The sequence below is a fragment of the Phascolarctos cinereus genome, unplaced genomic scaffold (assembly GCF_003287225.1).
Source record: "Phascolarctos cinereus isolate Bilbo 61053 unplaced genomic scaffold, phaCin_HiC Scaffold_5;HRSCAF=322, whole genome shotgun sequence".
NCBI classification, from domain to species: Eukaryota; Metazoa; Chordata; class Mammalia; order Diprotodontia; family Phascolarctidae; genus Phascolarctos; species Phascolarctos cinereus.
In genome coordinates this window covers 194,901,760-194,926,887 of record NW_027555958.1, presented here as the reverse complement: position 1 = coordinate 194,926,887, position 25,128 = coordinate 194,901,760, and the positions used below count along the sequence as shown (strand labels likewise).

General features: G+C 38.5%; 1 protein-coding gene across 3 annotated transcripts in view; it reads right to left on the bottom strand.

Annotated features, from left to right (window-relative positions):
- Positions 1-16,054, bottom strand: part of SLC17A5 (solute carrier family 17 member 5) — a 69,472-nt gene extending 53,418 nt beyond the window's left edge. Inside the window, exon 1 of one of the 3 annotated variants that reach the window (XM_021000152.2) lies at positions 15,861-16,054. Coding sequence is in view for 2 of the 3 variants with exons in the window: in XM_078155282.1 (XP_078011408.1) it covers positions 417-510 (94 nt within the window). In the remaining variant the exon portion in view is untranslated. Of the gene's footprint in view, positions 1-416; positions 644-15,860 lie in introns of those variants that run through there. The other 2 variants (XM_078155282.1, XM_021000151.1) reach the window with 2 other exon arrangements.
- Positions 16,055-25,128: the final 9,074 nt, after the last annotated feature.

The following is a 25,128-nucleotide window of genomic DNA, read 5'->3' as shown; positions in this document are numbered from 1 at the left end:
TGCCTGGGGACAGGGCTTCCAACTCGGTCACCCGGCAAGGAAACAGACTGAATCTCAGGGTCCAACGGAGCTCTCTGGGGCGTAGTGCCTGCCCTGTACCTGTCCTGCACCAGGGGGTGGCAAGGCCAGCCCCACGTCCATCCCAGCAAGGACTGGGGGGAAAAGGGGGCAGCGGTCAAGTTCAGGTCCTGCAGCTCCGGTCCCTCTCTGTCCAGGGAGCCACCCTCGAGGCTGGGGCGCGTTCTGGGATAGGAGGTGGGGGGGGGCGGAGGTAAAGCGGGGTGTGTGGGACTCCGTGGGAGAAGGGGCCCCTGCAGCCCCCCTCCATCCTCTCCTCCCGGCCCTCCCTTCGTCCCATCCCGGTTGAGGAGAGGGGCTCTGGTCGGGTCTCCCCCCGGCCTTGCAGCCCCGCTCACCTGGGCTACCCCGAGGGGGTTTCTGCAGTAAGGGGGTGCTGTGCAACGCATCCTCGGACTCACTGTCGGAGAGGCGGCCCGCCGGGGATCTCATGACGTCTCCGGGAGGAAAGGGTAGAGTCCGAGACGAGACGGGGAAAGGATGGGGCTAGCCGGTGCCACGGAGCCGACAGACACATCAGCTGCCCCGCACTGTCCTGTCCCGCCCCGCCCCGCCCCGCCTCTGCCCTCCCCTGCGGGCTCCTCCGCCCGCCCCTACCCGGATGCCGCGTCGCCGGGCTGAAGCCCAGCGGCAGAATTGCCACCGTAGTCCGCGGCCGCCATCTTGAGAACGGGCACTTCCTTGGGAAGGTACCGAGGTGGAGTCCCGCCATGGCTGCCATCTTAAGTACGGGCACGGCCTCAGGGAGGGCTGAAAGCGCTCTCCGCCCGCGCTAGGCCGCCATCTTAGGTGCGGGCATTGTCCCCAGCGTTGCGGAAGACTCTTCCCAAGCTGTCTCCACCTGGCTAGAAGAGGAATGTCCTTGTCCGCATATCTGTGCGACTTTTGCTCTTTCTAGTCATCTGCTCCCACGCGTTTTCCCTGGAGGGGCCTCGTCTTATCCCACTCTATCTCTCAAAAATCTTAACGGTGCCTGTCACATTTTGTTGTTGTTAAGTCGTGTCTGACTCTTCTTGACCCCATTTTCTCAGCAAAGAGAGTAGAGTGGTTTGCCATTTCCTTCTCTATGTCATTTTATAAATGAGGAAACTGATGCAAACAGGGTTAAGTGACTTGGCCAGGGTCACACAGCTTGTAAGTGTCTGAGGCCACATTTGAACTCAGGATGATGAGTCTTCCTGACTCCAGGCCTGGTACTCTCTCCACTTCCACCTAGCTGCCAGTAGGCGCTTAATAAATGTGTATTGATTGATTGAGAAAGTTAACGATCCCATTACTGTTTGAAACACAGCATCGGACTACCTTCTCCTCTTTGAAAAGCAATATTTGCTTTAACTCCCAAGTCTATCAATCAGGTCTTCAGCAAGCTTTGAAGTACAGCCAACGTTAGGTGATAGTGAACAGGCAAAGACGATCAGTTTACGATCTACCCTGAGGAGACTGCAAGGTCCTAGATAGGTGTCTATAAAATAGAGGTATTTATAGAGGGAGAGGTAGGAGGGTGGGGAAGGTCAGGAAAGGCCTCAAGGAGAAAGTGGCATTTGAGCTAAGTGTTGAAGAGGAAGGTGCTCTGAAAACTTAATTTTGTAAGATATTGTTGCTCCACTCTAACCACTCTCAAGTTATTTTTGGGAGGGAAAAAATCAAAAGTTTCAGTTTATCTGTAAATGGAATGATAATAGCTGAAATTGACTTAGGTTTTAAGTTTCCAAAAGGCTTTGCATACTTTATCTTTTCAACAACACTACCTTAGAGCTTTAGAGCAAGCCTGCAGTTTTATCTCTTAACAATAATCCTACAAGAAAAATACTGGAGCTGGTATTATTTCTATATTACAGATAGGCTATGTGGCTTAGTGGCAGTGAGAAAGGTCTGGGTTCATAGGTCTGCCTCTAACATATGGGTTTGTAACCTTTTTTGTGTTCTTCAAGTCAACTAGCATTTATTAAGCCCTTACTGTGTACAAGGCTGGGAATACAAAGAATGGCAAGAAATAGACCCTGTGCTCAGGGTCTGAGCTCATAATCTGATGGAGAAATCAATATACAAACAACTATGGACAAACAAGATATATCCGGGATAAATTGGGAGTAATCTCAGAGGAAAGGCATTAAGATTAAGGACTGGGAAGGGCTTTGTTTGCCAAAGGTAGGACTTTAGCAGAGACTTGAAGTTCTGAAGCTAGGAGGTACAGATGAGTAGGGAGAGTGTTCTAAACTTGGGAAACAGCCAGTGAAAATGCTTGGAGGCCAGATGTAGAATGTCATGCTCCAGGAACAGCAGAGACCAGCGTCAGTGGTTCAATGAATGAATAGGAGTAAAGTAGTAAGACTAAGAACTCCTTTGCCCCTTTGGTGGTCTGTTAAAGTCTATAGACCCCTTCTCGGAATAATGTTTTTGAAATACATAAGATTACAAAGAAAACCAACTGTATTGGAGTACAGTATGGAAGGCGGAGTTTAAACTTAGGTCTCTCCAGACGCCAGCTTGGGAACTCTTTCTACTCTACCATGCAAACCAAAGGTCCCTTCCAATCTAAATCTTATCATCCTGTAAAAGGAGATGGAAAAGCAGAATCCACAGAGCCATAGGAAGATTTTTAAGAATGAATGAAAAAGAATTTATTAAACATCTATAATGTATTAAGTATTAGGGATAGGGGTGTCTAGATAGAAACTTAGACCTATGATTTCACTGGTAAAGGAAACTCCCAGGTGAGGAAACACTCTCTACCCATGTTAGTCAGGTCCTTCTCTGCAGCTAATAGTCTTAGAGAGTTGCCTAGAGCACTGAGAGATTAAGTAACTGCCCAGGTCACAGCATGCTGGCCATACAAATAGAAAAGTAAGGTATCTCACCTTCTAACAGGGGGAGTCGACACTTGTAGGAGGTTTCAGTTGCAGGTCCAGTCGAAAAGCCCCCAGTGGTCCTGAGGATATAGTAGCAAGGCAGATGGTAATGCTTCTTTAGTGTTGTTTCTATTAGAACAAACAAGCCTATGTCTGATGCTGAGCCATTTGACAGTGCCAAGGTCTTTGGGGGGTGAGAAATTTCTGAGTCTTCAGGCAGGTCACATCTCCACAAAGGATCCTTCTCTGAATGATGGATGGTGGTGGGTGAGAGTTAGTTGTGTTATTCTTAGGTTCTGGGGCTTATTTTTACCTTTTTTATGCTTTCAGATGGGTTAACTTGAGTAGATTCTTGCAGGGTTTTTTTAACCTTTATTTGGTAGCTGTGAAGGAGCTATTGGAAAATAATGTTTGACTTCTTTCTATTCTCAAAATAATAACTCTAGTAATATACTTATAAGCATGATAGATCCAAATGAGATTTTTAAAATTAAAAAAGCACTGAAAGAAGCTGAAACTAAGAAGCTGAAATTATCCTCTAGATTGTAAGCTTAAGTTCAGATAATCTTTTTTTGTGTGTGTACTCTCAGCCCCCTACCTAGCACAGTGCTAAGTCAATAAATAGTACATGCCTGGCACTGTGCTAAGTGCTAGGATATAAATAAGAAAAAGAGAGATAGTCCTTAACCTCAGGGAGCTTCCAATCTAATAAGGGAAGACAATGGACAAAAGAAAACTAAAAAGCAGTTGGGGTGGGGTACTGGGTGAGCAGGCATGGTGGAGATGTCAAAGAAGTCCAAAATGAGTGATCAGAATAGTCAATAAATAGTCGCTAAATACACAGACTCTCAGTGTTGCAGCACCTAACTGGTGAAATGCTGGGCCTGGAGTCAGGAAGAATCATCTTCCTGAGTTCAAATCTAGCCTCAGATACTTACTAGCTGTGTGACCCTGGGCAAGTCACTTAAACCTGTTTGCCTTAGTTTCCTCATCTGTAAAATGAGGAAGGAAATGGCAAACCACTCCAGTATCTTTGCCAAGAAAACTGCAGATGGGGTCACAAAGAGTTAGTCATGACCAAAACAACTGAACAACAACAGTATTGCAAGGGACCTCAGATCATCTAGTCTAATTTTAATTAGAGAGGAATCCCATTTAGGCTGGACAAATGATCATCTAGATTTCACTGGAAATCTCCCTCTCTTCCACCACCCCACCATGTAAAACTTACTCTTTTTTAAAAGTATTTTATTTTTTATTTTTCCCCAGTTACACATAAAAACAATTTTCAACATTTGTTTTTAAAACTTTGAGTTCCAAATTCTCTCCCTCCCTTCCTCCCCACCCCACCCCCTCACTGAGAGAACCTACTAACTCTTAAAGTAGGCCCTGTCCACTTTTAGACAGCTTTAGTTAGGAAGTTTTTCCTTATTGAGTCATAACCTGTCTCCCTATAACTTCCACCCATTAGTCTTGGTATATCTATCACTATAGACTCTTAGGATTGTCTCTGTTATGTCTTCTTCCCTTACTTCCTTACCTGACTAGATATCTAAGTCCATGTGTCAGTGTTATTAGTCACACAGACATCTGCACCCTCTTCCCTGCCCTGCTAGCACTTGACAGCTTAACTAATCTAACTTCTCTCTAATTCAGTCACCTCATCTGTAAATGGAGAATATAAATGAAGATGCTCTGGTTATCTAAACATGAGTTCTTGTTGTTCAATTCAGCAAATATTTATCAAATGACTATTAAGTACAAGATGGTGGAGATACCAAGACAAAAGTTGAACAGTTTCTACCTTTGAAGAGCTTATGTCATTACTCTATTGTATCAGTTTCTGAAGCAGTCTTTGATAACTAGAAGGCGGGGATTATAAGAAGTCACAGTCAGGGGAATGGGGAGAGTAATGCTTGTCAATCAAATGTTCAACTGTTATGCCCCCACAAAAACAGAGGGTACTGACAGTCAAATTCAGAGAGCTGGTTTCCTATCTTCCTTTATTTAAATTCCTTTTGTGTTTGGGGAAGTTCCTCTTGTTAGTCTAAAGGCCTGGTATGGATTTATTGAATCAATTCACTGATCAAGATGCTCCCACACACTTAATCAATAAGTATTTATTAATGTGCCAGGCACCGTGCTAGGCCCTGAGAATACAACGAAAAGTAAAAACATTGTCTTGGCCTCAAAGAGCTCCCACTGTAGTGGGAGAAACAACATCCTGATAACTCTGTAAATGCAAAATCCGTACAGAGTAGATGGGCTAGTGGGGGTGGATATCTTCTTCCTCCTCCCTGCCTTCTCCTTCTCCCCTCTTTGTTCCTCCCCATCAACTTGTTTCTGTTGCATTTTAACTGAGGTTATTTACAAAGCTGAGAATTTATACCATTCTTTAATTATTATATTAAAGAAGAATAAAAACATATAATCCATATATCTGGGCAGGTACAATCTTCCACAAATCAGGCAGCCAGCTCCTTTTTTTTGCAGCTTAACTAATCTAACTTCTCTCTAATTCAGTCACCTCATCTGTAAATGGAGAAGGTAAATGAAGATGCTCTGGTTATCTAAACATGAGTTCTTATTGTTCAATTTAGCAAACATTTATCAAATGCCTATTAGGTACAAGATGGTGGCGATACCAAGACAAAAGCTGAACAGTTTCTACCTTTGAAGAACTTTTTTGGTTCTTCCAATTACTCCTATGGGGAGCTAGGAGGTGTTTACCCCAAGGCTGTTGCATTCATGGCAAAAACTTCCTAGAAGGTCAGTATCTGGTCAGTTAGGTAGACTTAGACACTCAGGGTGCTCCAGTTGGTCTGTGTCTACCTGCCTCCTTTCTTTCCTTTTTTTCTTCTCTTCCTTCAATGTCTTCTCTTCCTTTTTCCTTTTCTTTTCTTTCATTAGAACATCGTGGTTTGAGTAACCAAGGCAGCAACAGGTTGAATGGATTTGAGTTCATTCTTTCTCAGAGGAACTCATCTTCAGTCTTCATTCCTTTAGGAATGGACAGGGTGAAAAGAAGAGATTGCTTTCTACAGGATGTAAATGGCTAACGTTTCAGTCCTATACAAATGTAGGGAAAGAACAGATTGTTTCCCCCCATTTCCAAGTACCATTTCCCCAAGACTTTGTTTCATGCTCAGTTCAGTTTAGTTTAGCTATCCCTCTTCTCCCCCTTCTAAACTGCTCTGATTCTTAAAATCTAGCCAATAGCTTACTAATGTTCAGACTCCTTAAGAGTCTGCCCAATATATGATGGATATTCTAATAAACCTTGTCTTTGGGAAAAAAAAAAGAATCTATGGTCATTGTATGTTTCTTTTGTATGTCTCTTTGGTGTTTGCTTATTTCCTCACCTTTAAAAAAAATTGAGCTCTCTTGTTGGGGAGCAGGAGGCACTGACCCAAGTTTCTTTTCTTTTTTTTTTTTAGGCAATTGGGGTTAAGTGACTTGCCCAGGGTCACACAGCCAGTGTCAAGTGTTTGGTCTCAGGCCAGATTTGAACTCAGGTCCTCCTGAACCCAGAGCCGGTGCTCTATCCACTGTGCCACCTAGCTACCCCTTGACCCAAGTTTCTTGTGCTAGGAGCTTGGGGCCTGGTCACTGACTTTGTGTGCTGGGGCCTTAGGAGCTGGCAGTTGGAGGCTATAGGGTTCTGGCAGCTTACCTGATGTTGGGCTGGAATCAGCAACTCTGGAGCTCTAGGGGTAGGGGTGGGGAGTCCGCCCTTGGAGGATGCTTGCTCACACAAACCTTGCACTCCTTTCTTTGGCTCCTGCTCACCCGGGCCTTGCACAGCAATGTTTCACTGATGCAGGATGTTTCTCAGCCTGGAGCTTTGCCTCTTAGAGATGTACTTCCCAGAGTTTTGCTGAGGCACCAGGGAACTTGGCTGCCACAATGGCACGTGGTGGTTTTCCAAGCCGGTTTCCACTGGTTCCCCTTGTACTGAGGCACTCGCGTCCTGGTGTTGGTGCTTGCCTGCTCTACCACCCTGGGGTTCAGGATCTTCCCCTGGTATGCTGAGGTAGGACTTTCCACTGGTTTGCTGGGATCCCTCCCATTCTGTGTTGCTCCCCTTCCCCCAGAGCAAGAGGGGCCTTTCCCATAAATCCTCCAAGCTTCCTGGGCTATAAGAGTGTTGTACCCTGTCTTTCTGCTGGTTCAGCTGTTCTAGGATTTTTCCTACGGCAATATTTTCTGGGCTTTCAGGGGTCAATAAGGGAGAGTGAGATCGACTTACTTCTTACTCTGCCTTCAGGGGAAAGAAAAGGGAGGGGGGATAGAAGGGAGGGAAGAAGTAGTAAGGGTAAAGGGGAAGAAAAGGGAGGGCAGACTGAGGGAGACAATGGTCAAAAGCAAAACAGTAGTGAAGAGGGAAAAGAGAAAGACACAGATAGTAATCATAACTGTGAATGTGAATGGGATTAATTCTCCCCCAAAAGGCAAGCAGATAGCACAATGGATTAAAAACCATAATCCTACAATATGGTTGTTTACAGGAAACACATTTGAAATAGAGGGACATACGGCAAGATAAAGGTTAAAGGCTAGAGTGGAATATATATGCTTCAGCTGAAGTAAAAAAAGCAGGGGTAGCAATTCTGATCTCAGACAAAGCAAAAGCAAAAATAGATCTTATTAAAAACATAAAGGAAGGAAACTACATCCTGCTAAAAGGCACCATAGACAATGAAGTAATAATAGCATTACTAAACATATATGCACCAAGTGGCATAGCATCCAAATTCTTAGAGGAGAAGTTCATGGAGTTACAGGAAGAAATAGACAGCAAAACTATACTGGTGGGGGACTAGATAAATCTAACCACAAAATAAATGAGAAAGAAATTAAGGAGCTGAATAAAATTTTAGAAAAGTTAGATATGGTAGACCTCTGGAGAAAATTGAATGGGGATAGAAAGGAATATACTTTTTTCTTGAGATACATGCACTTACACAAAAATTGACCATGTACTAGGGCATAAAAACCTCACAATCCAATGCAGAAAGGCAGAAATATTAAATGCATCCTTTTCAGATCATGATGCAATAAAAATTATATGTAATAAAGGGCCCTGGAAAGATAGACTAAAAATTAATTGGAAACTAAATAATTTAATCCTAATGAATGAATGGGTCAAACAGCAGATCATAGAAACAATCAATAACTTCATTCAAGAGAATGACAACAATGAGACAACATACCAAAACTTATGGGATACATTAAAAGCAGTTCTTAGGGGAAGTTTTATATCTCTAAATGCTCACATGAATAAAATAGAGAAAGAGGAGACCAATGAAATGGGCATGCAACTAAAAAAACTAGAAAAAGAACAAATTAAAAATCCTCAATTAAATACCAAATACTGAAAACCAAAGAAGAGATTAATAAAATTGAAATTAAGAAAACTATTGGATTAATAAATAAAACTAAGAGTTGGTTTTATGAAAAAAAAGATAAAGTAGATAAACCTTTGGCTAATTTAATTAAAAAAAACAAAACCAAATTACCAGTATCAAAAATGAAAAGGGTGAATCCACCAACGAAGAGGAAATTAAAACAATAATTAGGTACTATTTTGCCCAACTTCATGCCAATAAATTTGACAATTTTAGTGAAATGGGTGAATAATTACAAAAATATGAATTGCCCAGATTAACAGAAGAGAAAGTAAAATACTTAAATAATGCTATCTCAGAAAAAGAAATTGAACAGGCCATCAATGAACTCCCTAGGAAAAAAATCTCCAGGGCCAGATGGATTTACAGGTGAATTCTATCAAACATTTAAAGAACAATTAATTCTAATACTATATAGATTATTTGGGAGAATAGGCGAAGGAGTCTTACCATATTCTTTTTATGATATAAATATGGTACTGAGACCTAAACTGGAAAGAGTCAAAACAGAAAAAGAAAACTATAGACCAATTTCTCTAATGAATATAGATGCAAAAATTTTAAATAAAATATTAGCAAATAGATTACAGCAACTTATCATGAGAATAATACATTATGACCAGGTAGTATTTATACCAGGAATGCAGGGCTGGTTCAACATTAGGAAAACTGTCAGCATAATTGGTTGTATCAACAAAAAAACCTAACAGAAACCACGTGATTATCTCAATAGATGCAGAAAAAGCTTTTGACAAAGTACAACACCCATTCCTATTAACAACATTGGAGAGCAAAGGAATAAATGGAGTCTTCCTTAAAATGATAAGTAGAATCTACCTAAAACTTTCAGCAAGCATCATATGAAATGGGGATAAGGTAGAAGAATTTCCAATAAGATTGGTGGCATGGGAGGGGAGTGAAACAAGGGTGTTCATTATCACCACTGTTGTTCAATATGGTACTGGAAATGTTAGCTTTAGCAATAAGAGAAGAAAAAGAAATTGAAGGTATTAGAACAGGCAAAGAAGAAACAAAGTTATCACTCTTTGCAAATGATAAGATGATATTCTTAGAGAATCCTAGATAATCAAATAAGAAAACTACTTAAAATAATAAACAACTTTAACAAAGTTGCAGGATGTAAGATAAATCCACATAAATCATTGGCATTTCTATATATTAACAAAGCCCAACAGCAAGAGCTAGAAAGAGAAATTTCATTTAAAGTTACTGTAGACATTATAAAATATTTAGGAGTCTACCTGCTGAAACAAACCCAGGTACTATATAAACACAATTACAAAATACTTTTCATATAAATAAAGTCAGTTCTAAATAATTGGAAAAACATCAGTTGCTCATGGGTAGGCTGAGCTAATATAATAAAAATGACAATTCTACCTAAGCTAATTTACTTATTCAGTGCCATATCAACCAAACTACCAAAAAATTATGTTTTAGAGCTAGAAAAAATAATAACAAGATTCATTTGGAAGAACAAAATGTCCAGGATATCAAAGGGGACTAATGAAAAGAAATGCTAGGGAAGGTGGCCTAGCTATACCAGATCTTAAAGCAGCAATCATCAAAACTACTTGGTACTGGCTAAGAAACAGAGTGTTAGATCAGTGAAATAGGGTTAGTTATGCAAGACATAGTAGTCAATGACTATAGTAATCTACTGTTTGATAAATCCAAGGACCACAGCTTCTGGGATAAGAACTCACTATTTGACCAAAACTGCTGGGAAAACTGGAAACGACTATGGCAGAAACTAGGCATAGACCAAAATCTTACACCCTATACCAAAATGAAGTCCAAATGAGTTCATGATTTAGATATAAAGGCTAATACTATAAGCAAACTGGGAGAGCAAAGTAGTTTACCTATCAAATTTATGGAGAACAGAAGAATTTATGACCAAATGAGATAGAGAACATTATCAAATGCAAAATAGATAATTTTGATTACATTAAATTGAAAATTTTTGGCACAAACAGCCAATGCAACCAAGATTAGGAGGGAAGCAGAAAACTGGGAAAGAATTTTTACAACCAGTGTCTCTAATAAGGGCTTCATTTGTAAAATATATAGAGAACTAAGTCAAATTTATAAGAATAGGAGTCATTCCCCAATTAATAAATGGTCAAAGGATATGAATAGGTAGTTTTCATATGAAGAAATTAAAGCTATCTATAGTCATATGAAAAAAATGCTGTAAATCACTATTGATTAGAGAAATGCAAATCAAAACAACTCTGAGTTACCATATCACACCTATCAGATTGGCCCACATGACAAAACAGAAAAATGACAAAAGTTGGAGATGATTTGGGAGAATTGGAACACTAATGCCTTGTTGGTGGAATTGTGAAATGATCCAACCATTTTGGAGAGCAATTTGGAACTATGACCAAAGGGCTATAAAAATGTGCATATCCTTTGACCCAGCAATAGCACTTCTAGGGCTGTATACCAAAGATCATAAAAATGGGAAAAAGATCCACATGTAAAAAATATAGCAGCTCTTTCTGTGGTGGCAAAGAATTGGACATTGAGGGGATGTCCATCAATTGGGGAATGGCTAAACAAGTTGTGGTATATGAATATAATGGAATATTATTGTGCTATAAGAAATGATGAACAAGTGGACTTCAGAAAAACCTGGAAAGACTTGCATGGACTGATGCTGAGTGAAGTGAGTAGAACCAGGAGAACATTGACACAGTAATAGCCACACTGTGCGATGACTAACATTGATAGACTTAGTTCTTCTCAGCAATGCAAGGATCTAAAATGTCTCCAAACGTCTCATGATGGAAAATGCTACTCACATCAAGAGAAAGAACTATATGCAGATGGAAGCATACTATTTGTTCTTTTTTTTCCCTTCTGTTTTGTTTTCTCTTTCTTGTGGTTCTTCCTATGGGTTCTAATTCTTCCTTACAACATGACTAATGTGAAAATGTTTAATAGGAATGTTTATGTAGAGCCTATATTAGATTGCATGCTGTCTTGGGGAGGGAGGTCAGAAAGGAGGGGGAGAAAAATTTAAAACTCAAAAGATTATGGAAGTGATTGTTGAAAATTAAAAATAAATTAATAAAAAAAAGAAAATAGGAAGATGCATCTTTTTCACCTCTTCAGGACCATCTTTGATCATTACAATTACAGTATTTAATTTCCTTTGTTTTGTCCTTTCTATTTACATTGTTGTAGTCATTTTATCTATTTTTATGCTGGCTCTGCTTTCATCATTTTGCATCATAAGATCATAGATTTAGAACTGAAATTCATAAACATCTTCCTATCCTCTAAATTTTTTACATTTATTGATTCTTACTGCTCAATAATATTTGATTACATTTATGTATGGGCATCTATTTTATTTCCAGATCTTTGATACAGAAAAAAAATAGTGCTACTATGGATATTTAAGTATATATGGGACCTTTTCTTCTGACTTCAACATCTTTGAGATACACACCTTACCATGGAATCTCTAGATCAAGAATATGCACATTTTGGTGACTGTAAAAAAATATATAACTCAAAATTGTTCGGACCAAATTGTTGAACCAGCCACACCTCCACAAATGAGGTGTATATGCCTGTCTTCTTGAAGCCCCTCCAAAACCGATTATTTCCATTTCTCATTATCTTTGTCAGTTTTCTAGGTATGAAATGAAATGAAAAATCCTTGAAGTTTCAGACTTAACAGCAGCACCCTGTTCAGTTTCTGCTTTGCTACAAAACAAGACACTTGTGTGCCATTAAACATTTAACACAAGGTAATTAACTTTGCCCTAACAAAGCAAGGATATGACATAAGAATTCAGCTGGTACTACAATTTTCCAGGCTCATTCTGATTTGCATTTCTTATCATTAGTGACTTGGAGCTATCTTTCATATGGTTATTAATAATTTGCTATTCTTTTGAGAACTATTTAATACTTTGACCACTTATTTATTTATTTTTCCTTTTTTGGTGAGGCAATAGGGGTTAAGTGACTTGCCCAGGGTCACACAGCTAGTAAGTGTCAAGTGTCTGAAGCCAGATTTGAACTCAGGTCTTCCTGACTCCAAGGCTGGAGCTCTATCCACTTCACCACCTAGCTGCCTCCCTGACCACTTATTTATTAGACTGTTGTCCTTACGTATTTGTGTTACTTCCCTATTTATTTTGAATATTGGATTCTTATCAGAGTAAATTTTTTTCTTCAGTTGGAAGCTTCCTTTCCCATCTTAGCTGTATTGATTTTGATAATGGGAAAGCTTTATATTCCATGTAATCAAAATGATCTATTTTACCTTTTGTGACCAATCACTTTTATCCCTTGTTTGGTTAAGATATCTTCTCCTTCCTGTCCTCCAGTCATAGGTGTGAAAGGTACCTGATCATATTCTCTCTCTCTCTGTCTCTGGTTTTATCTTTAATATTCAGGTTCTCAATTAATTTTGAGCTTATTGCCCCCACTTTCTTCTAAGAAGTATTGGAAAGGGACATTATCTTCCTGTTAAGGCAACAAGGAATTCTAAAAGAGAAGGGTGTGTCGTTTTTTTTTCTGAACATCACGAAGATTTTGATTTCCTGTAATTCTCCATGTCATGTGCCCTAGGAGTTGTTGACTTTCTTCTTGTGTGAAGAAATAGCTGGTGCCAGCAGCTTTTAGAAGAGGATGTTATTTGAACGTCTTTTAACACTTTTACAAATAATTTCTTGATTGTAACCTATTGCTGAAGAACCCTAGACTATGGACAAGTCCTTTAACTTTTCTGAACATTGGTTTTTTTCATCAGCAAAATGTATCCATTTAAAGCTGGAAAGGAATTTAGAATTATTTATCTATTCTTCCCCCCCCCCCCAACAATTGGGGTTAAGTGACTTGCCCAGGGTCCCACTGCAAGTGTCAAGTGTTTGGTCTGAGGCTGGATTTGAACTCAGGTCCTCCTGACTTCAGGGCAGTGCTCTGTCCACTTCACCACCTACTTATCTGTTCTAACCACCTCTTCTTACAAATGAGGATCTGAAGCCCAGTTTAGTAAGTTTGGGCTGTGAGGTCTCACTTAGTGTTTTACACACCTGGTGGCTGGAGTTACACAAAGATTAGCCTAGGTGAAGTGAAAGGTGGTCATCAGAGGTATTTTCCTGAGCCCCCACTGGCTTCAGATTGTTTTCTTGAGTTCCTAGTCTGCTGACTTTAGGAGTTGTATTTTATATCCTTTTAATTCTTGTATGATGTTCTTTTAATGGTTAATTATGTAGGGCAATACATTGCCCATGTAAAGTATGTGTCTACATGTGTTCTTCTATATGTGGTTTTCAGGGAGGACTAAATAGATGTTTTTAAAGTCTTTTCCACCCACCCTTCTCCAAGAGAGATTTTGATTCCTGCTAAGCTGGAAGGGGGAGATTGAGGCCTTGAATCAGGTCTCTCTGCTTTTGTCAGAGAGGGTAGAATGATATCTATCTAGCGTCCAAAATGTTGTTAGTCTAGGGTAAATAACTTTTAGGTTCAACCTGTACTACTGGAAACCTGGTAAACTGGCCTTTTGAGGAGGGAGTACTCCATGCTCCATCTGAAGGCTTGACTCCTTTCCTACCAAATGCCAACTACACACAGACCATTACTCATAGTGAATATCAAATAAATCCAAGCTAATAGCAAATAGAAATCAGTTCTACAGATTAGAATATACCAGACAATACAAAGAGAATGAGGTCTCCCACTAAGAGTGAGATATCTTTACTCAACCAAGAGAGGCCTTGGTCTCAACCCAAAAGGAAATTTCCCACAGTCTCTAGTGTGGCAAACTGGGAACATAATCAAGGTGCCAGCTCTTCTACATATCAACTTCTTCCTGGAGTTTTTTTTTTCTCTCCACTGACCTCTCCTTGAAGATAGCCTGGAATTCTATGTATCTTCTCTTGAAGCTAGAAACCAAAAGACCAAGGATCACTTGTCTCTCAAACTCTCACCAACTCTGTTGCTCATGTAGGCACACAGAATGGAGTAATAATTATTCTTTTCACCATTGAGAAAAGTCTTATACAAATGTCAGTCTTGAGCCCTGGATTACAATTGTTACATTTTAATTTGATTTTGTGGTTCCAGACTACCTGTTATATTAAAAAAAAATTCCTTGAACTTTCAGGCTTAACACCAGTACCCTGTTCGGTTTCTGTTTTAGGACAAAATGAGGCACTTGTGTGTCATTGAACATTTAATACAAGGTAATTAACTTTGCCCTAACAAAGCAAGGATATGACACAAGGATTCAGCAGTGCTTAACTTCCCTGGAAATTGCTTCTGGTTTCCACATGGAAACTGAACTACTCACCAGAGCAGGATATGATAGCTCATATGGCCTTCAGAAATCTACCAAATTGGAAGGACCTTGACTTCTCATGAGTGAGACTTTTTATGCCCTTAGATGACCAGGAAGCTGCATCAGAGGAGGCTTTACAGAGGACTAATCTATACTTTTTACTCCTGGCTGAACTTCTTCTGCCAGGGCCTATTTGTAAGAGTTCAGATCTGACCCTTTTATGTGATTTTGTTGGCAAAATTGTTTGGTATTTCAGTCTTCTTGCATCTGTTGCCTCAAATCTTAGACGTGGTTGTTGGGATCTATCGCCTGGTACTAGGTGTTACCTCTTGTTTGGACATTTACATAAGATTCCTCACTTTAAACCACAGCCTGGGCAACTGATCCTGCCTATCACTTCTACTCCTCTTAATCTCACACAATTTTTCCAGCCAATATTTCCCTACACCCCCCACAATATTTCCAGGCGAGAAAAACTCTTCTATGACTGGTCTCCTGTGCTATCTTTCCTTTGGCTTTCTAGATTGCAGAGTCTCCCATCTGTCCACTACAGAGCTCTATGAAACCCTCTGAAAGTCATCATTCTTTTTTGCCTCAATCTAGCTTCTCTATTCTTGGCTGGCTGGCTTGAAACGTGTTCTACTAGCCAGATTTCCATTGTCTTCTTCCTTTGATTATGAAATTGTCTTACTTATATCTTACTTAACAGACCCACAAAAGGAAATAAAAGCAAACATTCCATTGCCAGCAACATTCATTCGCTTAACAGAAAATCCATTGAGAATATTTAATTTAATTGATGAAAGATTGAAAGATCCTTTTGAAAAGACTTTAGCCAAATTATTTGGACCAAGAATTTACACATTTAATTTCTTGAGAGGGAAAGATACAGGTGCTGGTCTTTTCAGGGACAGAGACATTTTTATATGCTTTGTTCTTCATTCTGAGGTTACCCTAACTTTTCAAAAGAGACACGAAAAGCACAAATTTAGAGATATCTCTATCCTGAATGTTCATACAGACTATTTATGTCCAACTTGTGGTAGAGCCTTTTAAGCTCATATTGGTCTGGTCAGCCACAGTTGGACACACTGTACATTAACTCCAACATCATAATGTCATTTTAATTCTTTTTGAGCACAAAGGACAAACAACAATGACACATTTTTCCAAAGTTGGATACTTAGTACTGACCTTACATGTACGATCTGTTCTGAAAGCTCACAGAACCAGCAAGAGTCCAAGTCCAGCTCTGTCCCCATAATAAGGTACTTTTGCTTTTTTGGGGGGGGGGCACAAAAGTGTTAGCTCCATTTCCCATTGCTGAATATTTGCTGATTTTGAGATTAGCCACTCTCAGGCTGGAGGGTCTGTTGACCAGTTTTGGTCAAGTACTCCAAAATGAGCAGGAAGATCTCTTGAGAAAGAGACCGGACACTTCTGGGCATGATCCTCATGATCTCATGGTCACATACCCTTTTATGGTGAAGTATCTATTCATTGATTTTAAGATCAGTTACTCTTTATATTCTAAACAAAGAACATATTCGTAGACAATAAAACGAGCTACCAAACCCTGAATAAAGCACTAAATACCACTTTTAGCAAATGGAGAGTCCCCAGGCAGAGTCTTAGGGTTGTGAAATACCAGAGGAGCTGGGAATGATTGGATTCCTGCTCACAGACAGATTGAGCTACTACAGGTGATCTATTGTCCAATGCTAATAAAAGGATAAAAGAATTCTGTCACACAATACGCATGTGGCTACAAATACAGACATGAACAGACATGGGCAAATACCTTTTATTGTACTAACAGACTTGAACTTTAACTCAAATGGGCAGATTCTATAAACCTAAACAGGTGGTAGTAATGCTGTAGCAGGCAGCTATCCTCTAAAACATTTCCTAAAAAGGTTTAAAAGGCCCTTCATTTCTATTTAGTTGGCACAAAAGTCTTTTGAAGAGAAGTCCTGGGCCTAATGCTGGCTTGTATTAGGTGTAGGAATTTAAGTCTTAACAGCACCATTGAACTATTGAAGAAAAAACAATAATATTATGCTTAGCATTTTTAGACATCAGTGTGCCAGAAACAATTTTATTTGGCTTAACATTAATCTAATATATCCAAGCCATTTCTGACTTAGAGAAAGATGTCCAAAATGGCTTAGATTTTAGATTAATGTTAAATTAAGCAAATTGTTTCTGGAAGACTTGTACTTAAAATGAAGAGTATGGAATTAACTTAGACAAACCATGTGAAAAAATGCTCTAAACCTCTAATAATTAAAGAAGTTCAAATTAAGGCAACTCTGAGGTTTCACCTCATACCCACCATATTAGCAAAGCTGACAAGAAAGGAAAAAAGTGATGGAGGAGCTGCAGAAAACAGGCACTGTTGGTGGATCTGTAAATTGGTACAGCCATTCTGAACTGTGCCCCTAAGAGTTACTAAATTGTGCATATCCTTTGACTCATCTATGTCACTACTAGGCCTTTTCCCACAAAGAGATCAAAGAAAGAAGAAAAGGACTGATATGTGCAAAAATATTTATAGCCTATCTTTTCATACTGTCCAGAAACTGGAAACAAAGGCAATACGCCCATATTGGGCAATGGCTAAACAAATTCCATTATGAGTGTAATAGAATATTATTGTGTTATAAGGAATAAAAAAATGGATGGTTTTGGAAGAAATTGGGAAAGCTTACACGAATTGATACAGAGTGAATTGAGCAGAATAAGGAGAAAAATTTATACAATAACAATATTTTAAATAAAAGGAACTTTAAAAGACTTTAGAAATCTGATTTGCAATGATAACTAGGAGTCCAGATCACTGAAGATTAATTTGTCATCCAATTCCTGCCAAAGAGGTCAAGAACTTAGCACACAGAATGAGACACATTTTTGGAAATGACCAGTTAGGGAATATATTTTCCCAGATCATGCATATTTGTTATGAAGGTTTTAAAAAATTATCCTATTGAAGGGGGGGAGCAGTCGTAGAGAAAGATAATAAATGATAACAAAAATGTAAACCTCCCCCCAGTATTTAAAGCATATGATTTTCTAAAAGTATTACTGTTCTATATGCTAATTCCTAGTACTACTAACTAAATTAATTAAATATTTATTCATCACCTACTACATTCAAGAAAATATATGGGGTTTGGATGTGATATAAAAATATAAGCAATATGGTCTCAGAACTCAAAAATTTCACAAGCTGTTATAAATCCTATTAACTATAGTTGCTATGACCTGTTTTATAGCGTCTGGTTTGAGGTATCCAAGACCTTTTTTTTGGTGTATAAGGACATATTTTCTTAGAATTTTGCAACTGCGAGTATCATCCTTCCTTTGGAAATATAAGTGAATGTATATTGCTTATGAGAAAATATACGCATATATACACAATAATTCATAGCTATACTAATAAATAATATCTTTCTTCTCTTGTTAGTGTAGGTAGGGTAATTGATTTACTCAATTTACCCCCTCTTAGAGTAAGTGATATGATGTCCACTCAATCAATTTGACTCATAGGCCTTAAACTAAGTGTGAAAAGTTATCTGAATGGAATAATGTTATGCATCATGTTTGGAAAGACCAAGGAAACTTGGCTACAACCCAGGGATAGTCTAGAGATTTATTTGAAAGGTTGGAGCAAGCATGGTATTTTCCTAAACATCTTTAAAAGAAACTGGGGAGGGGGTGAGGTGAAGAAGGAAGGAAAACTTAGCCTCAGCCTTGGGAGTCCTCCCTCTCTCCATTAGGGAATCCCAAGGGGGAAAAAAAAACTATAAGGACCTCTGTCAAAGAATCTTTTATTTTCACTTGATAAAGCAACCCAAATCTCCCCAGGGAAGACTTGTGTTCATATTAATTGCCTGGTATCCATAAATTGTTTCTTGATTTCCTTTGTTTTCACCCTTGAAAATGTCTCTCCCTTTTTCTCCAATTTTGTTTTCAAGCGTAAGTCTCCACCTGGGCCCAAATGGCGCTTTAGCACCTGGGATCATAGATAAGACCCTCCACATTTTCCTTGTTAGCCAACCTTCAATAAACTTGAAGACATTCCAATTCTATATTTTTATCCCCTTCACCTAATTATTGAAAGACCCCAAAGCATCTATTTAAAGGCAGAGGTAATAGATAACACCTTGCTATACTCCAGTCACCGTCATGGAAGTCTGCCCAAAGGAGGGAACATCCCTAACACACATGAGACTTTGCCTATACAAAAAGGGATAGCTGAGAAGGCAACTTTGGAGTTGCCACACCACCACCCCAGTTTGGAGATTAATTTAGAAACCCACAGCATGATACTTCCATCTCTAGCTGGCTAAAAAGAATTTCCTTCAATAAATCTACTTTGGGCATGTAAGTTTGTGCATGGACTTCCTCTTTTTCCCTTTCCCTGCTGCTGATTTCTAAGTTACCTCATAATCACTTTTTTTTTGGAAAGGGCTTTGTATCCAAAAAAAGAGAAGCATCTTTTTCAGTAAGTGACCCTAATTTACAAGTCAACATGCATCTTGAAGGAAATATGTTTTAAGCATGGCCTGAAGGAAAGCTCTAAAAGCTGTTCTTAACATTAATGTAAGTTAGGAGATATTTTTCACACATTCTTTTTATCAGGCAAGGTATTTATTATTCACTGTGTCCCAGAGGAAAATTGGTGTTGTTTCTGTGAAAGGCCCTTAGAACTGATGGTCTGAGTACATTTTTTCATATCCTATCTTCTTTAACTCAGCACTTCTTTCAAATATTTCAGAACATTTTTCAAGAAATAAATAAAATCGCAGTAGCTAGATGGCACAGTAGATAGAGCACTGGCTCTGGAGTCAGGAGGACCTGAGTTCAAATGCGGCTTCAGACACTTGACACTTACTAGCTGTGTGACTCTGGGCAAGTCACTTAACCCCATTGCCTAGCCCTCCCCTCCCCCCCCGAAAAAAAAGAGAGAGAGAGAAGAAATAAATAAAATCTAACTTGATCAAGTAATAAACAAAGCTGAGTTGAACATTAATGCAGTTTTCATTAAAACATTCATTAGAGAGTAATTTTAGCATTTCCTTTGTATACAGTACTTGGAATTTTCTCAAGAGCTTTACAACCTAATAAGAGGATAATTCTTGCAACATAACCATGAGTTATAGATAGTGTTATCTTTTTTTTACGTGCTGAACTAAGAGCCAATTATAAAATGACATTTTTCCTCCTTCCTTTATGACTTCAAAATACTTCTTAAAACTTTTGAGTAATTAGCCCTAGAAAGCTATTTGCATTACAATTTTAGGTAGATAAAACGTATAATTTCTATTTTTTTATTTTGTTCCTTTCCATTGACTCAAATAGTTTCTTGCTATTGCAGTATCTTGCAAAGATAAAGGTAAGATTAATGCCACCTTTAAGAAATGTATAGCAGTCTCACAATTTTATCTTTGTATTTACAGATGATTTTAAGCAAATCAAATTTTGCAAGTACTGTGAAATTTCAGTAAGGATTAATCACCTGGGAAGCACAAAAACATCCTGACCTTCAGAAACGAGCAAAAGCAAATGCAATGCAACTGAAAATTGGATGACTCAGGCTGATTACAAGATTAAGCTCTATATCTGTTCTTCCGAGTAATTTGAAAAGATGTGATGATGCTGAGTCGGATCCTGTTGGTAAATTCTTTTTGGATAATGTCCTTCTGGAACTATTTATCTTTGCAGGTTTTTGAAAAATTTCAGGTTCAAATACTCTTTTTCATCACTACAGCAAAGTATGAAATATTAGATTATTAGAATTCTGATATTGAGTTTTAAGGGGTCAAGTGACTTGGAAGTTCATATTTTCATTGAAGCTGTATTACAAAGCAGAAATCAACAGAACAATCTGGTACTGGCTAAGAAATAGAGTGGTTGATCAGTGGAATAGATTAGGTACACAAGACACAGTAGTAAATGACAATAGTAACATTGTCTTTGATAAAGTCAAAGATCCAAGCTTTGGGGGCAAGAACTCACTATTTGACAAAACCTACTGGGAAAACTGGAAAGCAGTTTGGCAGAAACTAGGTGTAGACCAACATATACCAAGATAAGGTCAAAATGGGTATATGATTTAGACATAAAGGTGATACCAAAAGCAAATTCAGGGAGCATAGAATAGTTTGCCTGTCAGATCTATGGATAAGGGAAGAATTTATGATCAAATAAGAGATAGAGAGCATTATAGAATATAAAATGAATAATTTTGATTACATTAAATTAAAAAAGGTTTTACCCAAACAAAACCAACGCAGCCAAGATTAGAAGGAAAGCAGAAAACTGGGAAAAACATTTTACAGCAAGATTCTCTGATAAAGGCCTCATTTTTCAAATATATAGAAAACAGAGTCAAATATTAAGAATAAAGTCATTCCCCAATTGAGAAATGGTCAAAGAATATGAACAGGCAGTTTTCATGCACATGACTGCACATGTATAACCGTTATTCATTGCTTGCCTTCTCAGTGAGGGGGTACAGGAGCGATTGAGGGAGAGAATTTGAAACTCAAAATTTTAAAAAATGAATATGAAAAATAGTCTTTACATGTAGCTGGAATATATACATGCATACACACACACTGTCTATGGAGTCAGAGGTCCTAAATTCAAATCCCCTATTCTGATATTTATTATCTATATAACCTCAGGCAAGTCTGTTAACCTCCCCAGCCTCAGTTTTCTTGTTGGTAAAATGAAGAGGTTGTACTAGATGGCCTCTGAGATCCCTTGCAATTCTAATTCTATAATCTTAAAACCCAATATGGTGTTCTACCTCTGCAATTAAGGGAGTGTAAAATATAGCAGATTTACCATTATATATGCTAACTGGTGCTAAACACTAGTTGGACTTACACTTCTCAATGCATGCAATTAAACTTTGCTAATCAATATGTGCAAACAATACAAACATCAGCCTAGCTCTAAGAACAAGCCACTATCTTGAATTTTAGAGGTCCTGGTAATCCTCTTTCCTATACCTCATTATAATGCTTCTTCTGCTCAGCAGGAGTCATGTGTGTCTCTCAAAGGTAGTCATCTGGCATATCTCCTTCAATCATTACTGCTCTAGCACAAAAGCAGGCTACAGTCTCAAATGGGGGTGGGGAATTCAGGAACTTGTTCCAATCTCCGTTTAGGTCCAGGTAAATGTTAGAGCCTCCAGTGGGTTTCTTATAGTTTCAGTTATGAGTGTCCCTAATTTATTTGCCACATAATTTGATTGGAAGTTGATTAATAAGCTGCTGATTAAGTTGTTTATAATATTTTTTAATGGCAGCCTGTTGTGCCAGAGTGTCCACATAGGCTTTTCAGTTGTTTGCAAATACATACTTTTTTTCTATATCATATAACAAAAGTACTTACCTTATTACTGAAAAACAATTTGTGTGAAACAACTTAATCAAAACAACCAAATCACAAACTGGAAGTTTAAAACAAAATGGAGTTAGTTATGTTAAGTTAACTTTATTCCCTCTATCTTGTTAAAGTAATAAAGTTTATTCTTACTACTGGGAGGGAGGTTCATTTAAAAATTTTTTCTCTTGAGCTTTTTCTTTCAAATAATGTCATTGTAGAAAATAAATACAGTCCTACTTAAGCTATCTTTTTTTGATGTGTTCCACAAAAATCTTTCAATTCAAATCAAAAAATAAAAAATTTGATTTGATTAATAATAAATATTGTCACAGGTTGTAATTTATGATCAGAATGTTAACTGAGCCCTTTTTGCAGACATCTAGAATTCAAAACCAGAGGCTTTTTATTCTCATTATATAAAATCAATGCCAGTAACTTTAAATGCTTGTTTAAGGGACTTCCCCTGGGCATGCTCAGAATCTTGCATTTTCCTATCACAAGGGTGGGAATGATCTCTCTTTTTAAAACTGGCCAGAAGAGTCTCTTTCAGTGGTCTTTTTTCTGCTGTGTCCACACCCAAAGGGCAGGCATCCGTGAACTGAACCAGAGGGAGAGTCTACCATCTCTCCCTTTTTTACCTTTGGCTCCAAGGGCTCTCTGCTTTGTTGTGCTTTGTTTGTGTTTCTCTCTTTCAGGTGCTCACCAGACCTGGGAGTTCGGGTCATGATGATCTTGGAGCCAGAATTTCAGGCATCATATTGCAGCCAGTCAGCCTGGCAGAGAAACCTGGAGGAGCCAGGGTGCCTGGGACTCAAACCTGAGGGGCAGATTTGGACTTGGAATTTGGGACTGTGTTCTGTAGGATCTGAGCTAAGCAATGAACCTAATCCCCTTCCCTTCTGCATTGTCTCAGGTGGTATAGGGGTAGAGGGAGAAGGAATTATGCCTCCTATGTATTGGGGGAGTAAGTATACACACACACACACACACACACACACACGTATGTATATATATGTATGCATACACATATATATATATATACACATATATACACACACATATATATATATATACATATATACACATATGTATATATATATATTTTGTGATTAAACTTTTGAAACAAATATTGTAAAAGCTGTTTGGATTGTTAGTGGTTAAATGGAACTGGGGTGCAAAGGATTCCCCCCATGTACTTGAGGGAACACAATCAGTGGGGTTTGGAGACTGTAGCAGAGAATGTAGATACCCCACCTTCCCCTCAATCCCTCTTAAACGCCCTGGAGAATTCTGGGAGAGAGGTGAAATATAATATACTTGGCCTTCAGGAAGTAGAGACCTGAGTGATCAGTGTTAATATGGGGCCTTGTTTGGGATAAAATCAGGCCCTTTGCTTTTGCAGAGAACCCTGGAGAGATTGTCTGCGTGGGATTTTTTAGTTTTTAGATACGCCTACACTATGAGATCCTAGAGAAATTTAGCAATTTTTTTTTTTAGGCTGTGATATACAGTCAGTTTTTGTTCTGGTGTGTTCCCTCACTGGTAAATTCCATTGGAGCAATTTTAAAAGATTTCATATTTTAATGTATCTTAAATTTATTTCATTAAATATTTCCCAATTACATTTAACAACATTTTAAATATTCATTAAAAAAATTTTTGTTTCAAGTTCTTTCCCTCTCTCCTTCCCCTCCTTCACCCCTTGAGAAGGCAAGCAATATGATTCCATTATGTATAACATGCAATATAATATATAACTATAAAATGATTACATATATAATCAGTTATACATATCTAGTATATTTCCTAGTAGCCATGTTGCAAAAGAAAACACACAAAAAACCCAAGAAAAATAAAGTGAAACAGGTATGCTTCAATCTGCAGTCAGTTAATCAGTTATTGTTGGTTGGTTATTGATCTTCATTCTCAAAGAAGACCAAAATGGCATCACCATGTTAGAGTCAAATTACAGTGTGTCCGACTGTGGCTGATCAGACTAATAGGAGCTCGAAATGCTCTACCACAGGCTGGGTACACATAATCCATTCAAACATTTGGGGCGGACTCTCTAAATTTGCACACCTCTCGTTTCTTTTGAGCTATTTCAATTCTGCTTTGCTTATAGAACACAGCCCCTTTTTTGATGAGGGCATGCTGTGCTGAGTGGTCCTCTGTCAGTGTCTCCCATGTCTCACAAATTACTTTCAAAGTTCTTCAGAGAAATCTTGAGAGTATCCTTGTATTCTCACTACCAGAGGAGTTCTTGCCTTGTTTGAGATCTTTTTAAACTAGTCTTTTAGGCAAACTCAAATAGATTTGGCATTCGAACAATGCGGCCAGCTCATCAGAGTTGTGCTCTCTGCAGCAGAGTTTGAATGCTTGGAGCTCAAGAAAGGACCTCAGTGTCTAGTATGTTATCCTGCCAGATGATCTTCAGAATCCTCCTAAGACAATTCAAATGGAAGCGAGTCAGTTTTCTGACATGGCACAGGTTTCATAGGCATACAACCAAACATCATCAAAATGGCTCTGTAGACCTTCGGTTTGGTAGTCAGTCTAATACCTTTTCTCTACCACACTTTCCCCTCTGGAGGTGAGTCCTTTGGAATTATCTTGGATCACAGTCGCAATCAAAGTAGTTGTCTTTCACAATTGATCATTGAACAATATTGCTGTTAATGTGTACCCTGGAATTAGAGTTTTCCTGAATCAGGAAGACTCATCAACCTGAGATAAAATCTGGCCTTAAGACACTTACTAGTTCTATAACCCTGGGCAAGTTACTTAACCCTATTTGCCTCAGTTTCTTCATCTGTAAAATGAACTGGAGGGGGAAATGGTAAATCACTCCAGTATTTTTGCCAACAAAACTCAAAATGGGGTCATGAAGAGTCAGATATGACTGAAATGACCAAATAACAACATTACATCATAATCATATACTACAACTTGTTCAGCCAGTCTTAATGGATGGACATGCCCTCAATTTCCAGTTCCTTCCCACTGCAAGAAGAGCTGCTATAAACATATTTGTACAAATAGGACCTTTTCACTTTGCTTT